This window comes from Centroberyx gerrardi, chromosome 24 (genome assembly GCF_048128805.1).
Source record: "Centroberyx gerrardi isolate f3 chromosome 24, fCenGer3.hap1.cur.20231027, whole genome shotgun sequence".
Taxonomy (NCBI): Eukaryota; Metazoa; Chordata; class Actinopteri; order Beryciformes; family Berycidae; genus Centroberyx; species Centroberyx gerrardi.
The window spans coordinates 6,564,467-6,583,390 of NC_136020.1; the positions used below are offsets into that span (position 1 = coordinate 6,564,467).

Here is an 18,924-nt window from a genome sequence, read left to right on the forward strand (position 1 = left end):
TTTTATTTTTTATTATTTTATTATTTAACCTTTATTTTACCAGGTTATCTCATTGAGATGCAATCTCTTTTTCAAGAGAGACCTTTCACTTTTTGAATGGCGATACCACAAATCAATTCACATGAAGAGCAATTCTTTGGATTTTTTTGCTAATTTACTCTAAATTGGATTGCCAATTCATGAACAAGGTCAAAATGTCTGAGAATCACTGGCTACTGAGGTATTATGAAATGCAGCCAGTAGCAGAAGGACAGAGATGTTAAGTGTTTCTGCTGGCTCCAGTCTCTCTCCTGGGCATCCGCACCCCCCCAGTAGGGCTGAACGATTTTGAAAAAAGATCTAATTGCGATTATTTTGACTGATATTGCAATTGCGATATGATTTGCGATATTAGAGGGAATTATAATTTTTACATCATTATTCTCATTTTCATTGAAAAACCTATTAAAATGATTATGGTGTGATACTTGCGGGGATCTGTACCAAACAAAGATGTTTTCTTAAGTCTGTAGAATATGATGTGTAGGCCAGGACATCTCTGCAGCACGACAATATTTAATTTAAAATGGTATTTTGACACACATTTCGCCTTTAACAAATATTGCACCTCCTGCGATTTGAAAATTGCAGTAGGCCATATTGCGATTTCGATAAAATTTCAATTAATTGTTCAGCCCTACCCCCCAGCTCATAAATTTGGGTTCATTCAAGACCTGTGGATGGCATGGCAATGCAAAAGCTGCTGCACCTTCTCTTGAATTACTCCTCTGTTGAAGAGGGTACCACAGAAACCCGCTTACCCTTCTCGGCTGATGGTAAAGTGTCTGTGTGTCTTCGATACAAGACTGCACAAAACAGCAGCATACTGCTGAGCCCCATGTAACTGGGTCAGAGAACAATCTGTTTTTCTGTCATAACACAGAAAACATGTTACCCAACCTTTATGAGGAGCATACTGATGTGAGCATGTCACCATAGCGTGTGTAGCACAGGATGGCGCATATGGCCAGACATTTGGTTTCTATACCACAGAGCTCTGTAGTACAGTAGGGACTTAGGGACTTGAACACTGCATGGGAAAACAGCAAGCTCCTCTTGTTTACTCGTTTACCAATTCACTCCATATGATTGTCTATGGTAACAGAGAAAAGATTTTCATTTTTACCTGCAATCAAGGCAACACCTGCAGAGCGACTGGTTAAACCTGCTCCACTACTGGCTTCGCCTTAAGGTGCATATAGTGCTTTTTTCAAACACCGGCATAGTTTGATGAACAGTCGCCTAAGCGCAACGTCAACATGATTTAAAACATCATGGCAAGTTCACAGCAGATGATCCCGATGCGCTCCGTTCATCTCCACCAAACTCCAGTGTAAAATCTGGCATCTTCATGTTCCCTTACTTATCGGCAAATGTACAAACATGGTTGAACATGACTTAAGACCTTTTACAAATCGCTAGTAGCAACTGGAAAATCCGACATGCAAGTGATTCACCGGGCAGCCCTTTAACTCAATTCTGCCATAACTGTTCCAACTGGTTCACTGCTCGCTACCGCCTACGGTGTATTTTTGTGGAAGACGATTGTAGGATTGAGAGGCGAACCAATAGAAAAAGTGGAAATTTTATTTAAAGTAGTGGTGCTTGGTGTATCGGATGTATGCCGAATTGAAGACTGTCTCTAAGCGATTCGTAAAACGTCTTAAGTGATACTGCAGCAGGTTTGTACATTTATGGATAAACAAGGAATCATTAAATAACCACATTTTTTGAATGAAGTATGACGTGACGGTCTCTCCTCACGAGAGAGTGGTACGTTATCAGGGCTAGTCAGCAGAAAGATAAGTGACAGCTCTGCGGTCGCACCAAACGTTGCATGAAAAAAAGAGGATTCCCAACTCGACTTTCCCTGCTGCAAGGCTGAAACTCGACGGTTACTGATGTTTATATGTCAGGATCACTTACAAAATAGAAACAAACAACTGTCTACTCTCGGTATGTTTATAGTTACATATTTGCCACAGAACACCATATTCCCCTCTTTCGACGTGGCCAAAAAGGACAATGTAAACGTAGACTGTGGAAAGCCTCAATATGGAGAAAGTTGCTGTAAGGGAGCGGGCTCTCTCGGGAAACGTTAACGGCCTTAGTATTAAGGTTAGCTAGCTAGCTAACTTCGTAATAGTAGAGAAACGCATATTTACCATATTTATGCTGTTGATGTAATTGTATCTCTACTTCTGATAAACTTTTCTCCACAGCTGCCCAACAAGCGCCAGACATAATCCCCCGAGCTTGTCCGTTAAACTGGAACTCCCGTTTCTTTGTTTTCAAGTGTAAAGTTGACAGTCGTCCGTTGACTCGGTCGGTGCGACACATGCCACCACTGCTGCAGTAACCGACGGCAGCGGCGACGATACGTTTCGTGCCCCTGCCCGCCACGGTAATCCTCCCAAAAACCCCGAGCCAAGGAAGCACATTGTGCGATTACGCCCCGCCCACCGCGTTACAGAGGGAGGGGCTGCTGGGGATATCGAATACATCGACATTAATTAATTCGAAACAAGAGTATGTGGAGCTTTCTATTCAACAAAATCAAAGTAATTGGAGTAAACCTATATGTAGGGATGTTATGGAGGCTAACCTTAGCTCACCTTTTTATCAGTGGAATAAAGTTAACCCACCTTTTTAGGGCTCCCATACAGTAAATCCTTATAATATGAAATGAAGAGTAGACATCATAGTAAGTAACATAAGTAGCGTTAAACCTTATGATGATCATCAACTGGAGGTTATAGTTTACCCACCTTTTTATTTACCACTTCATCACTGCATAACACATTTATAAAGTTTTCTATTCAACAAAATCATAACTAAATATCAATCTGTATCATTCCCAGCCCTCCAACCCTACTTTTTCCTATCATTTAATTTTCTAAAGTGTTTCCAATCAGTCTGCAAAGGCAGACCTTTCAACAGATCATACAATTGGCCATATAGCTGAAATAGATATATACCACACAGGCCATATCTCAAGTGAAAGGATAGTTTCATTACCCTACAGTGAGACTGAGGACCACTTTAATAATTCATTAAGTAAATGTCTTTCATTGTCTCATGAATGTTTTAGAGGCACAGCAGGGCTACTCTGGCCCTACTGATAAAGCAACTAATTAGTCTGGTCAGTGGCGCTGTCATATGACCTGGGCCCGTTGATAGTTTACTGTCTAAGGACACATTAAGTATTCATCCTCCTCTTCACTCACATCAAGTCCCCCAGCCACCAACCTGCCACCTGCCAGCATAGAGGACACACCGACACACACAGGGGCTTTATCTCTTTCTTACTTTGTGTCACTCTCTTCTCATTCTCATACACACACGCACACACACGCTGACATGAAGCCCACTGTATGAGGACAGTGAATGAGTCAGCCGAACGTTAATCACTGTGACGAGTGTGTGCTGACAGGTTGGTGATTCAGCCTGCAGGCAGTGAACAGCACCTGGCACCGAGGGTGCCTGCAGGGCAAGAGCACCATTATTGAATTTGAATCTGATCCAGTCAGATTAAATCATATTCCGTGTGTGCGTGTGTGTGTGTGTGTGTGTGTATTTAGGAAGTTCACTGCATAGCTCCACAACAGATCCAGGACAAATCCTTTTGCTTTGATCAATCCTGATAACCTAATACGCTTCCAGTCCATTTCCCCTGGGTATTGACTTCTAAAATGCGTGTGTTTGTGTGTGCTGGAGAGAGAGAGGTAGAGGGCGCGGGGTTGGAGTTAAATGAGACATTTAATCAGGTCTAGATTGGTGTTCTCTTTGAACTTAGCATTGATTTGGCTGAGAGAGGGCATGGGCTGCGTGCTCCCAGAGAATAACTTTGGCCTTATGTAAATACACTGCTAAGAGCAGATCTCATTGCGGCATGTCACTTGTGGAGCTGTGCAACTGGGAATAGCAACAGAAGAGCGTTTGAAGTCAATTCTGTCTCGGCCCGCTTTGATTCACTGCAGGCGGATCAAACCATTTTGTCAGATGCATCCCCAGAGAGCTGCCCCCTACCCCCCCCACTCCTCACACACACACACACACACACACACTGTCCCTCTCTCACGCATGCAGTAGCGATTCCTTATCCAAATGCCACCGCATTTGACTTTTAATAAGAGCGTTCGAGTTCAGAATCCAATTAGCCTACAGTAAGAGAGATGCCACACAGCATTCTTGATGGTCCCAATATGTATAAAATGTCAGACTATGTGATTATAAGACGAAGTAGAGTAATGCGTGTGTGTGTCGAGAAATTTAAGCATTAGCGTGTATACATGCAATGCACGCTGATAAACACAAGACGCCATTGTTCCCTCTCCCCAGCAGTGATGTTTGTGTTCTTTAGGGACTTCCTGCGCCAGCTTCCTGTCTCCGTCCAGGCCGCAACCCCGGTCTGACCTCTGTAACACCACGCACTTCCGGAACGCCGACGGCGGTCCGGAATGTTTAGGTGGGGATGTGGAATGTTTAGGTGAGGGGAGGGAGGGAGGGTCGGAACGTTCTGGCGGGGTTCTGGAGTGTTTAGGTGAGGGAGGCAGGGTCGGAACGTTCTGGCGGGGTTCTGGAATGTTTAGGTGAGGGAGGGTCGGAACGTTCTGGCGGGGTTCTGGAATGTTTTGTTTGAGGATTTAATACATTACAAGCTCCCACTGGTTCCCTCATCAAACCCATATGCCTGTTACAAAACTGACATGCTAATGTAAGTTACTCCACTGACACTGTAACTGACTTCAGTGCTTCCTCCTGTGTGTGTGTGTGTGTGTGTGTGTGTGTGTGTGTGTGTGTGTGTGTGTGAGGGAAGCAGAGAGATAATGGACACACAGCTATCCTAATCTGGCCCTGCCACTGCTGCATCTCTGAGGCAGACAGGAAGAGAAACTCACCAGAGCAGACTGTGTGTTCAGATGTCCCTCTGAGCAGAAATGTCTCTGCCTCCTCATTTCCTTTGTTGCTTGTAAGATTATCCGGCTACTCAAACAAACACACACACACACACACACACACACACACACACACACACACACACACAGACACTTAATTGGCAGCAATACAGCCAATCAAATCAACTGGTGCTATGGAGATGGGGTAAACCTAGAAGACTGCCTATTTCATTATTCTTTCTCTGTGCGTGTGTTTGTCTCCATTACACCAACTGTGGTGTATGTAAGTATATATGTGTGTGTGTGTGTGTGTGTGTGTGTGTGAGTGTGTGTATAACAGGTGAATGACAACAAATAGCCTGAGAGCTCCAGGAAAAAAAGGACATTGTGTAGACACGTACATTTAAGACATTGAATATTTTACTGTTATGATTCATTATGGTGGAGACACTCATAATTCTGCATTCACTGACTACTATTGGTACTTGACAGTATGTCGGTTATCGTTTGAGCAAGTAGACAAAAAGCTGGGAACTACTGTTGTATGCATAACTCATCTCTCATCCGACGCTGTGCAGTGCAAAGACAGATTCAGCAACAGTCAGAACCGATTGAACAGGGACAGAGACGATTGCACACACACACACACACACACACACACACACACACAGGCATGTCCTTTGGGCTGTTTCTCAGTAATTGGAGCATTGAAGTTATTGCGTATTTTTGGATTACATAACCCCCGCAGCAGCCCAGTCCAAAAGCATCCCTCCTCTCCATCGCACCTCTTCATTTTTTCCCGAGCTTGTGTGTGTGTGTGTAACCTGTCCTCACGTCGCACTCTCTTCTTATTAAGGCAGTCGCTCTCCCTCTCACTTTTTTATTAGAAGTCGACGCTTTAGTGCCAGCCATCGCATTCTCTTTCATGATCTGTCCGTCCCTCCCTCTCTCTCTCTCTCTCTCTCAGATGATGATTTCTCTCCCTGTCCCTCTCCGCTCACGGCTTTTACTCTGTGCTCCCCGCAACCTTTTCCTTCTCCTCTCTTACTCATCCCTGTAGCTTTTCATCTTGGCATTTCATATTCAATAAGCCCCTTCACATACGCGCAAACGCCGCAGCCTCTTTCCCATCGACACGGACAAACAAGAGTTTGGCCGGACTCATGATCTGTGTCACTCAATGTCTCCCCCCCAAAAAAACATCAAATTAATGCAATCCCTCTGGATCACCACGCCAGAAAGGATGGATTTGTCAGCTAGGCTAGTTTCAAATAAATAAATGTTCTTTCCATCCCGTGTTATTGACTTTTAGAGTTGGCCTTGGCGCTGATGAGCCCCATTAGGCCTTGTAGTAGACAAGTAATGACGCCCACGCGGATGTACGTGCGCGCACACACACACACACACATACAGTGCAACAGAGAGAGAGAGAGAGAGAGAGAGAGAGAGAGACGGATGCTGCTGCTAGGCTATGGGGACAGTGACTAATCAGTCTGAACAGCCACATATATCACCAGGCAGAAGTAATCAGCAGAGAGGATAGTTTCTGTCTGCCAGGCGTTATTAAACACACCCCCGCGACACGGCCGGCCCAGATGAACACCCAATGACATCATAACTCAATGCGGAACTGTTCCAAACCTGGGTTAGGATGGGACGGGAGCCTGAGGGCGCTTAGCGGGGGACCAGAGGCCTCAATAACCCCCCCTCCAATACACTGTCCACTCTCTCTCTCCATCTCAAAAGCAACTTTCCTCCTTTCAAGCAGACAACAGAAGAAGCCTTACTCCTCCTCTATAACTCCCCCCCTTCTTTGCTCCTCAAGCTCCTTTCAGACTCAATAATAGAATTTCTTTTTTAACGGGGGGGGGGGGATAGACCCAGCTTCAGTCCGCTAAACCCCCCATCCTATCCAGCGGTGTCTTTTGTCCACGCTCGGCAGGGGAACTAAATCACGGAGGGCACATGAATGGGCCACGCCGGGAATGAATAGGGGCCGGTGGTTTTAAGAGGCTCCGGCGGTAAATTTGAGCCTGACTGGAGTTGAAGCTCTGTGAAAGATCTATGCGGTACTGTCCGGGTTAATCGCACAGCCGCGGTTTCACCAACCCCGACACCTTTTCATTTACATAGCTGTGTAAATGGCACCGACGAAGGAAGATGCACAGCGGAACATCACTTATCTGCACTGAGGACTTCAGAAACAGATGGTCTACCGAATAGGCGGAACAGAAATGGGGGTGGCGGTAGCCTAGAGGTGAGAGGAGCGGGGTTGTGACAGTTTTGAATCCACAGACCGGCTGGGAGACTGTGGGTGGGGAAAGTGAATTAGTTAAACAACTACTGTCAAGATGCCCTTGAGCAAGGCACTAAACCCCCAACTGCTCCAGTGAAGCTGCTCAAACACTAGAGTGGTTGTAGCTAAATCCACTTTCCCAGGATACATATTGGGAATTAAAACATGCAATTATGCAAAAATACACTGAAAAGGCGAGTTTATGAGCTACATTATTAGTCATATCCACCTACTACTGGGTTGGATCCCCTTCTGTGCCACCCAGCCTGAGGAGTATTTATTCTACAAGGTGCTTGCTATGCTCCACAGTGAAGTTGGTCCATGCTGACACCTGTTATTTACGCCCTGTCTGTTAGCTCGCATAATTTTTTTGCCATTCTACTTCTATCTCCCTCGCCAGCAAGCTGCTTTCACTCTCAAACAGCCACTGACTGGTTCTTTGTCACATTGTGGATGTCGTGCATGAAAAGCCCAGGAGGGGCATCTGAGTCTGAGATGCGGGAATCCATAAACCTCATAGCAAGGGTCACATCACTCTCTAAGCTACTTCCTTCAGTAGTCTAATGTAACCTCCACTGCTGTAATCTAGCCGCGATGATCTATGAACGATTAGACTGTGTGAACGCGCCCATAAAGGCCACAGCCTGTGAACACGGGGCACCAGGGGCTTTTTGAAATAAATATCTGAGGGGTCACCGCCGCGCGACTCTTTCATGTGTCGTCCCTGCGCACACACACACACACACACACCCACGTCACACACACGCCCCAAACGCCGCGCCGCTTGTGACATTTCAACCCCCTTTTGTCTTCCTCTGAGTGGCTCGAGGCCTATTTTGAGAATAAAAACTCACAGAGGTGTGACATTAAAGCAAGAGGTCACAGAGAGATAAAAAAAAGAGAGAGAGTATAACAGATTGGCTCCATATCCCTGCCAGTATGACGACATCACCTCTGTTTACCTGTCAAAACATCAAAAGTATAATTAAAACATGATTCCCATTCACGCCGATGGTTAAAACTCTCTTAGAGGAGGAAATCTGATGCCACATTCGTGCTATTCGTTGTCTTGCATTTGATAGACAGTATGAATAAGAGTGGAGAGGAGATTTTCTTTTTCCTGCTGACTTGGTGGAAAAAACTCGTGACGGGAGAAAGAAGACTATAAAATACTGTTTATAGTACAAAGCCTGTTTTCTCCCTTTAGAATGGGTAGCTAGAGGCTGCAGACAAGGTTATATGTTAATGAGGCTGAGCACATATACACAATCCACACAGACACGACTACACACAGACAGACAGCAATACACACACACACACACACACACACACACACACACTGCTTCATTTAACATTGAATTAACTAGACAGCTCAATTAAGAGTAAATCTTATTATATCTGGGGTAATGTTGTTCACATACGTGCATGTACGCAGATACGTAGGATGGAAAGGAAATGTACACATTTCTCCCTGATTCTAATTACAACACACACACACACACTGCTCAGTTCAACACTATTATTATGGATTTTAATGGATGAGTGAGTGGTTGCGATAAAAGGTTGGTAATAATGGCTCGACATGTGTTTTGAAATGATATATGCTTTAATCCTGACAGCAACAGGTGGAAACACTCTGTGTGTGTGTGTGTGTGTGTGTGTGTGTGTGTGTGTGTGTGTGTGTAATATGGCTGGAAGCCAAATGGTAATCAATATAGAATGACAGTAAGTAACTGCCAGCAACATTTCTTGTTCCCATGGTGATAAATTGAGCAGCGCGTCTGTAACAAATATGACGAGAAATGGAAGGCTGCTACAAGATGACAGCTGATGTGTGTGTGTGTGTGTGTGTGCTTGAAGAGACGTACTTGGATTCCATCGAGGGGTCATCATCATCAAGGGCAATTATACATATACACACACACATGTTGCCCAAGTCTAATCAGTGCAGCTGAGCTTGAGGGGCCGCCTGGGGCTGATGAGGTCACCGTCAGGTTGTGTAACAGCACATCTGCCCCACTGGGGCTGCTAGCGGAGGAGCAGGGAGTCGGTGTTTACCCCAAACCCTCTTTACAGATCACAAGGCTAATGCACTGTGGTGTGAAGACAGACGGAGAGGGACTCGCACACACACACACATGCATACACACACACACGTTTGTATTACTATATTTGTGAGGACCTTCATTGGCTACATTCATTCTCTAACCTTAATCCTCATCATCCATGCTTGATCCTAACGTTTAGCCTAACCAAAACTAGTCTTAAAGGAAAAATCCAACCTAAAACACTTTAGTACTGTTAAAAAAAACAGCTATTGGTGATGTACGTTGAATTTCTGGGTCCATTTTGTTTGTTTGTTTGGTGTGTATTTTTCTTATTCCCGCTGATAACTGGCCAAAAGCTTCTTTCTAGAGCCACCATTTTGCACCAGGAGACGTTCAGCAGTCATACAGGGAGAAACCAGAATACGATGCAGCCACAAGACATGTTGTGTTTTGAGTAAGGATTGTGTGTCTATAATCATAGACACGCCCGGTGTTTACAAACTAGTTGGCAAGCAAGCTGTATTTATATGCCCATGCACCCGACTTTGAAAGCAACAAGTTCAGGCCTGTTCTCTGGAGGTTGTCAAAGGTCATTCTGGGAAACATAAGAAATCGCTAACTGAGGTAGAAGTAGACGCGGCAGGTTGAGGGAAAGTAAATTACAATACTTCATCACAGTATAACTCCTGGAATGTCCTGAACATCACAGATTGATGATACATAACAGAGGATTTTTCCTTTATCCTTAACCATTACCCTAATTTTAATCTAATCCTAATTCTAATCATAGTCCCAACCCTAAACTAGCCCCTTGTAGAAGTGACAACCAGCAACATTTCTTCTTCTTCTTCTTTCTATCTTTGTAAGAGCATTTGGTCCTCATAAAGATACAAGTGCAAGAACACACACTGACCTAAATGAGATATATTAGTGAGAGAATGGTGTTGTTGACACATCACACTGCGATGTCCTCAGATACATTACGGCTGTTATGGGATAAACACAGAGCTTAATGAGATAGAACCGGGGGGGGGGGGGAATAAAAGCAGAGCAAGACCACCAAGGTCTTTAATGCTGTGTATGTAAGACAGCACGATGGTTACCATGGTAAACTGCTGTGACCTCAGGTAACAGTTTGAGGACAGCCACATCTCTAAGCCTCTGATGAGAGCAAATCCCACCTCACAACACAGCGGATTCACCCAGGTATCAGGGGTGCAGGTGCTGTGAAGACAATGATCGGCGTGAAAACACAGATCTATTTACAGACCTGTTGAAATCTGCTTTTCTGCATATAGTCCGGACCTTGGAGCGGGAAAACCCACAGGGGAGCGACAGTAAGGCAAAGCTCTGCTGCTCCTTCCTTCTACTGTTGTTTGTGGACCTTGACAGGAAGACGCCCATTATACTGGATGTGTTACATAACAGATTATTTTAGTGGCATTTTGTTGTGCGCATACTGGCAAAGTCAGGCGCACACGCATGCACATACTGTACACTCACTCACACACACACACACACACACACACACACACACATAACACACAGTGTCAGCACAAAGCACTGGCCATCCAGGGACAGGCCCAGGGAATACGATGCTTTCCTTGCAGTCACGAAGGATAACAACCAGACGTTTTGATGGAACGGCCATGGCCATGATGGACAGATAAAGAGGGGAGAAATACAAACACGGCTGCCCGAGCGCTCAAAGTCAAACTTCAACAACATTATTCTTGGAAGGAGAGAGATAAGAGAATGAAAACAGCGAGCATGATCTATGGCTCGCTGTATAGACATTCCTCAGACGTTACTCAGGCAGCAAGGTCCAATCACATCGCTTGACAAACACACACACACACATGCGCACACACGCAGAGACGTGGTGAAACATGTCTGACCCAACACTTAACTGTCAAATGAAGAACAACCTGCTCTACTTCCCCCGCTCTGGTATGCCGCCTCTGTTCGCAACACAAAATCAACTCATTTATTAACATGGCTATAATGAGAAAGAAAATCCTGCCAAAATAATGCATAACTTCTGCTGTGTGTCTCTGCTATCAGCTGAAGTAAGATTGATTTGTCTCATTACAGCCTGGAAACTCTTTTTTTTTTCCTAATCTGCAGAACGAGCTATCCTGAGAATGTCAAGATATCAAAAACGTCCCATCCTGGCATGTGGAATATACCGATGACTAGGCATATTTCAGCTGTAAAAGAAAGAGAAACCATTTTTCCTTATCTCTCTGACACAAACAACTCCTCATGTGACCCAGATCAGCGCCGGGTTCACGGGGGGCAGAAGCTCCGCCGCGAAAAAACACGCCGCCGATCATGTAACTCTGCAGCTGATTGCCTCGCAAAGACACTAGCTGCCTTTTCCAGCGTTTCATTTATGCGGGAGAGATGAATAGCAGATATATCCAAGAGCAAAAGAGGTCCTTATGTATCACATGCTTACAGACAAGAAAATGCAGACAAAAAACACACACACACACACACACTACCTCAGTCACATGGATGAGTGGAATAGTGCTGAAGTGCTTCCTCATCCCTCTTCTTCCTCAGAGCCTGAGGTCAAAGTGCATGTCGACCGGCTTCTGAGCACTCCTGCACATCAGGGAGCTCTGTCTGCCTCCCTTTGAAGTTTTAGGACTACCCTCTAAGGGAGGAGTGTGTGTGTGTGTGTGTCTGTTCGTGTGTGTGCAACCCTGTTATTATCTTGTGAAATCCTCTCCTTCCTGTGCTAGCTGCCATCGGGGCTCAAATCAACGGCACCTCTGCACTTCGTCCCCCTTGTCCAAGATTCAAAACACACTCCCGTCCCACCCTGTGCTCGTCCTGAGGTGCGTTCCCCAGCTGTCCTGTCCTGCACTGTTCTCACAGGGTTCTGCCCTAGTGGGGGAAAGACCGCCTTATAAGGCATGAGGCGGCCACAGCCAGAGTTTTTGCGATCCTTATCAGCCACCCTCGGCCGGCCCGGGCACACTTTGCCACGGTAACACAAGCTCCCCCTGCCAATCAGGAGGGAGGAGACAGAGGATGCAGAGAGAGAGAGAGAGAGAGAGGGAGGAAGGAAGGGAAGAGGTTCAAGGGAATGGATGAGTGTGGGAATGTCAGGCTGCTAATGTTGAGTTAGTGCAGGAATCTCCTTCCAGACTCCCTCCCTGGGGGTGAATACACTCTATGGGGACTCTGACAGCACTGGTAATCTGCAGCGCCAGATAACAGCCTATGTGTGTGTGTGTGTGTGTGTGTGTGTGTGTATGTGTGTGTGTGTGTGTGAGACCGCCACTGGGCCCTGCTCCCACTCCCACGCATTCTCAAATGCATTATCCCACATGAAGGTACTTCTCGATAGTGCTTCTGCTCAATCAATCCAAGACATTTTTAGATAAATAAATGTCTGTTTTCCTATTCTCTATCACACAACAGTGTTTCAAGCTATAGCCAGTTAATGAAAGCTTTTATATTTGCTGATCTAACCACTTGTTTGGAATAAACAGAAGAAGAACTGGGTAGTTAGCATGAGCAGTGATAGCCACCATGGCTGAACAGACAAAGAAAAGAGAAACTCAAACTGCATCAACAGAAAATCCAGTCTACCGCTCCCTTCTCTGAGCCACTGAGGTGCTGAGATGCACATGGGAAGCGGGCAGAACTGGGACGTCGGTATTTTTACAGCGACGCGCCCCAGGGGAGAGGCGGCCGAAAATAAAAAACCCAAGGCACCAACTCTGACCCATTAAACACAGCTGACACCCGCAGAATCAGAGACAGCCAGGAAGGGGAGCCTGGAAATACTCATCCAGGAATCACACTCCTGTAGGAGTCGCATCCATCCAGGGGGAGGAAGTCAGGCATGAAAGATGGGATGAGGAGAGAGGGGAGGGGAGAGGGAGGGGAGGGGAGGGAAGCAAAAGACAGAGATGTTAAAGAGAGGAGACAGGGAATCGAAAGAGGAGAGGATGATGGATTGGGATATACAGGTCAGAGGAGGTATGGGAGTTGGCAGATGGCGAGGAGATGAAGGAGTGGAGGAGGGAAGGGAAGAGGCTGCAGGCCAGACGAGGAGTGTATGTTTCTTCGTCAAGATGACCCTCCTTAGCCTTTCCCTGGTGCCCAGCTGGCATCCCTGGCAGACCCAGCTGCCACTTCAGCATAGTGCTGCGTCAGCAATAACAAAGGCAGAGAGAGAGAGAGAGAGAGAGAGAGAGGGAGAGAGAGAGAGAGAGAGAGAGAGAGAGAGAGAGAGAGAGAGATTATCTCTGCTCCATTTGCGGCAGAAGATGAATCAGACAATGGCTGATCAGCTAATGTAGTTAATGTGATACGAAACGATAGCAGCAGCGCAACACAGGAGCCATTCATTCAGTGCAATTGGGAAATTTGGGTTGGGGAGAACAATAAACCCCAGACAGGCTTATTGTGATTTGTTGAAAGACTTCATTAAGTTCAAGGATTTGGACCAAAACACTGAAAGTCCCCACTGGTCTCTAAATAAAGACGCTCCTCCTCCAGTCAGAGAGAAGACTTGTGCTCACTGAAATGCTGACTCAACACAATGCCAGCAGAGCATTCATTTCCCCCCCCCCCTCCTCACTGAATTTGGGTGATGATATAGCATGGGTGACAACGGAACTGACTCACAGGCATAAATCAAAAGAAACAATGCCCCCTCTTGGCCATTTCTGCACAGTATTAGAGGGAGGGGAAAAGCTGAGTGTGTCCTGAAGCCTACATTAAAGTCTTCATCTTCTTCTTCTTCTTCCTCCTCCTCCAAACTGACCCCGCGGGGGAAAAGGGACGACAGAGTGATCCTCCTCATTTAACAGCTCCAGATGCCTGCAACCACAATAAAGTCTCAACCAGCAGCAGAAGAAGAGGAGTGCTGTATCATCCTGGCATCATAGCAAAACTACACATTCCTACACATCATTTCAAGAAGTACATTATTTTCAGCCTTTTGCAGTTTGATTTTCTGCTTTTGGACACACAATAAGCAGAAACAACTCCTCCAACCAGCATAAATTAGCAGGGTTCAGTGCAAAATACTCAAAATATGCTAATCCATCATTAAAGCCATGCCAGTATTCAAGAGCTTTGGCACCTCACCTCTCATTCTGCAGCGGTCCCAGATGAGCGCCGTGGCCCAGGCTTGTGCCGCAGAGGGACTGGGGCTCTGGCACTGAGTCACAGCGAGTGCTGCGGCCAGTCACTTCCTGCCCGCTCGCCTCACACACCCTGACGCACCAAGCACTTCAGCGCCCAAGCCCTCCAGGCACCTCGGTGTGAAATATTGCATGTTGCAGCCTTTCCCTCAGCTCAGCATAATCCCATAGTGATTAACAGGCACACATGACACAGAGACACTGTGTTGCAAGCTCACTGTAAGACAAAAACACCGGGCTCAGTCTCTGCTGCCTGTTCTAATTACTGTCTTCATATAGTAGAGTTAGGCTGCAATATCAATACTGATATATAGAGCCAATATTGGTATTTTATTAAAAATCAGATCTGGTCTGGATCCATGTCGTACACCTCTGATATGATGGATATGATGCAGTTTGATTGATTACATATTTATTGTAGAATTCATCAATATTACACTGGTTGTCTATGGGAACACCTTAATATGAATTGATTCTAATGCAACATTTCGATCAGATTCCACACAAGAATGTTATTTCAACGGAGAGTTTTAGTGTCCCATGGTCTAAATCCTGTTTCAGACGCTTTTCCACCCTGTCAATAATAACATTCTTGGGCAGACACTGAATTACTAATAGTTTGTTTTTTGGCATAAAAATGTAAAGATGCAGAATATCGCCACAAAATATTGTCTATCAGCAGCTTCAGTCCAATATCGATATAGATCAAACCCTACTTTATAGTTCCCTAAAACTCATCTCTTTAAAAAATTCTTAACACCAATAATCCATAATCACAAACGCTTCATACAAACATCTGTATAGAGATTTTATTCAGAGAGCAAGTTGGATATCATAATTTACAGAGAGGGAAACTGAAGTCGTGGTCAGGTGGGGTCACTGGGTCCCGGTCTGGGGTGGAACCCACTCGTGGATCTTCTTGCGCGTGGTGGAGTAGGGCACGTACTGCTCGGAGGAGCCGCTCACGTTGAACTGGTGCGTCTCGGCCAGGAACTTCTTGGGCACCGGTGGATGTGTGGTGGGGGGGTCGTCTGTCATACAGTGCAGCCAGCGATGCCTGGACAATGAACAGTATGTATATAAGTATACATAATATATACATTTCTCAGAAAGGCTTTAGCAACATAAGATAAGATGAAACTTTGATGAGGGCTGTGGAGAAATTGGGTTGTTGTGGCAGCAAATATTTTAAGATACAGCAAAGAAACAAATAGCAAACATAACGCAAACACAATTACAACTTTAGAACTTATTAAGTAAAAATTTCATGGCTGAAAAGTATGAAAATTTAGCATGTATGAGGGTGTGCAAAATAAATAATAAAATACTTAAAGAAAAATGAATAAAAATACATACCAACAAGATGCATGTAGTAAATAAATATGTAATATGTAGTAAAAAATATCTAGTATGAAAATAAATTAAAATGTATGAAAGCATAACATTGATAGTAACAGTTGCCATGAATAGTTATTGGGCCAATTTTATTCGTCGCACAACTCACCTTTGGGTGCTGACCCCTTCTTTGAAAAACAAGGGCTATAACATGAGGACACTTATTGATGTGTGTGAAATTGTTCCCAACTTTTAAAAAATGAATAAGTTCCAATATAGAATCTGTGCACCCTGATCTCCATGCAGTAAAGCAAAGATTCACAGAGTGCTTTAGCCCAAGTGGGCACCACTTGTATTAATTGTACACTAAAGTGCAGGTCATACCATTCAGCCGGCACCATGCTGCCATCCACCTCCCACATGGTGTTCTTTCCATTCATCTCTGTGGTGTACATCACCCAGCGGTGCCGTCCTGAACACATGGGGGCAGAGACAGAGTTGGTCTCAGTGAGTACTGCAGATATGCCAAGACACATTAACATATGGCAGATGACAACCAGTGTCCACCAAATTACATATGAGTCACTCTATGCTTGGCATGAAGCTGTTACAGATTTCACAGGACTTCATGGGAAATCATTCTCACCAAAGATTTGGACTCAAAGACTATCATAACATCAGCAAAAGCTGAAAATCATTGGCCAGATCTGGACACACAGTTTTGTTTTTGTTTTTTTCAAATGTCAAATCATATAGTGGGTGTCTGGATTTGACCACTGTTTAATCTCTCTCTCTCTCTCTCTCTCTCTCTCTCTCTCTCTCTCACACACACACACACACACAGATCAAGGAGGTTTTGCAGTTTTGTTCTCACCAAAGAAATAGTGCTGGTTGTCCTCATAGTATTTGTTTCCATACTTATCCGTGCCGATCAGGGTTCCTGTCTTCACATCATTGGCCCTGCCAACAAAATGGCATTGTAACAATGATGATGTAACATTCTGGTCAGCATAGCCCCAATACGAGCCGTTCACTCTTGCATGGAGAGAAATTCTGCTAAACATCATTTTAAAAAATCTGGCATTTAATGTGGACTTGCTTATCGGCAAGGGTACATGCTCCATAAAGTATGACTCAGCAATTCAGCATGTTCTCTGAATCATTAGGCGGCACTCTTCAATTCGGCATACATATAATCCACCAAACAGCACTTTATTGCAATAAAATTTTTAGAATTTTTAGAATTTTTAGAACTTTTAGAATTAGTTACCCTGTTATTCCCACAATCTTCTTCCACCAAAATACATGGAGGGCGACAGAAAGCAATGTAAACCAAGACATTTTACTGAAATAAACATTGCATGGTGAATGACATGTATGCCTAATTTAACGTTACCTAATAAAGAAGCGAATTAGTCAAATTTGTCACAGACTGATGCACAACAAGTTAACCTTAACCAGCTGGCTAACGTAGCTAGCAAACGGCTAACTTAGCTCTGGTTGGAACACCAGGGGACACACGTATCCCCTGTCTTATTCCGCACTGGTAGTTATAATCAGTGGCTTAACATATAACCAAAAAAGCACTTAATAAAACTGACCTGAATAGCTGAACAAGAAAACCACGCACTCCACCATGACCTCCTAGTTGCCCCAAAGCCCTTCGGACAATGTTCGCATACTCCGCCATCTTTAGACGGAACTATTATCGCGACGGACCGTTCTGCATGTAAACATGTCCGAGTAATACAATATTTACCTGTCTGTGTCAGTGTTGCCAATTTAGCAATTTTGTTGCTTCGACGAGACAAACTTAATTTTTTTGGTCAAATCATTTAAACACATTCAGTTCAGAGTATAATTGTTTGGTTAGGAAGTCACAATTAAAAAAAAAAAAGACGAATTTAGAATTTCCTCCACAAAGTAGCATTAACAATCTGAAAAGGGGTAAACCTTCAGTAACGTTACTACATGCTGGCGCACTCACTGCAGATGAAAATTAAGCTAGTCTTGAAAAAGGTAAAAAATAAAAATATCTGATCATAAAAAATGTGTTGTGTTTATATTACTTTTACAAATAAAAATATGTAATAAACTAACAAATTTCAAATCATATTTTTCGCCGAGATGTACAGTCAATTTGAGTAACGTCATTGTGTATTCTACGTAATGACGCAGTTTTACGTCATTACGTAATGACGTCATCACGCAATGACATCACAACGTCATTTAGCAACTTTTAGCAACAAATCGACCTGCCTGGGAGGGCTGGTAAAATTTCTGTGGGTTCCAGCGCATGTAGGGGTGAGGGGGAATGAGAGGGTGGATGAGTTGGCTAAGAGAAACGAAATATAGAAATGCAAATTAGTATCAGTAAAGCAGAGGTTAAATGTGTAATCTGGGAAAAAAAACAACCAAATGTGGCAAGAAAGGTGGGACAGAGAGGGGAAAGGGAGGCATTTATATCAAATTCAAAACAGTGTCAAAGTTACTAGGGTAGGTAGTGGACACAGGAGAGAGGAAATTGTGTTGACAAGGTTAAGGTTGGGGCACTGTGCACTAAACAAAACACTGAAAATGGTAGGGAAACACCAGACAGGATTGTGTGAGGGATGTCAGGAGGAGGAGGAGTCAGTGGAGCACGTAGTTCTGAGTTGTAGGGGGTATGGGACACAGAAAGAGATGATGAGGATTAATCTGAGGGAACCAGGCGGGAGATCGACCGCCTGGTGTCCTGGTGCAGACTGAACAACCTAGAGCTCAATGCTGTAAAGACAGTGGAAATGGTTGTGGACTTCAGGAAAAACCCGGCCCCACTCACCCCCATCACCCTGAGAGACTCCCCAGTCGACACTGTGGAGTCCGTCCGCTTGCTGGGCTCCATCATCACCCAGGACCTCAACTGGGAGCTGAACATCAGCTTCCTCACCAAAAAAGCACAACAGAGGATGTACTTCCTGTGGCAGCTGAGGAAGTTCAACCTGCCAAAGACGATGATGGCGCACTTCTACACCTCCATCGTTGAGTCCATCCTCACCTCCTCCATCACCATCTGGTACGCTGCTGCTACTGCCAAGGACAAGGGCAGACTGCAGCGTATCATTCGCTCTGCTGAGAAGGTGATTGGCTGCAATCTG

At 44.8% G+C, this 18,924-nt stretch overlaps 2 protein-coding genes across 3 annotated transcripts in view; both read right to left on the bottom strand.

The window, feature by feature from the left end:
• Nucleotides 1–11,911, bottom strand: part of LOC139928155 (transmembrane and coiled-coil domain protein 3) — a 29,726-nt gene extending 17,815 nt beyond the window's left edge. The window contains exon 1 of one of the 2 annotated variants that reach the window (XM_071920577.2): nt 11,789–11,911. In XM_071920577.2, coding sequence (XP_071776678.1) covers nt 11,789–11,833 — 45 coding nt within the window. In that variant the 5' untranslated portion in view covers nt 11,834–11,911. Of the gene's footprint in view, nt 1–2,204; nt 2,431–11,788 lie in introns of those variants that run through there. The other variant, XM_071920578.2, reaches the window with a different exon arrangement.
• Nucleotides 11,912–15,235: 3,324 nt separating this feature from the next.
• ndufa12 (NADH:ubiquinone oxidoreductase subunit A12) lies at nt 15,236–17,506 on the bottom strand. Its single transcript, XM_071920625.2, has 4 exons — nt 17,389–17,506; nt 16,662–16,747; nt 16,172–16,259; nt 15,236–15,509 (listed from the first exon to the last, which is right to left on the bottom strand). Exons 1-4 carry the CDS (start codon nt 17,475–17,477, stop codon nt 15,329–15,331), a joined length of 444 nt encoding a protein of 147 aa, XP_071776726.1. The 5' UTR covers nt 17,478–17,506; the 3' UTR covers nt 15,236–15,328.
• Between the last annotated feature and the right edge of the window lie 1,418 nt (nt 17,507–18,924).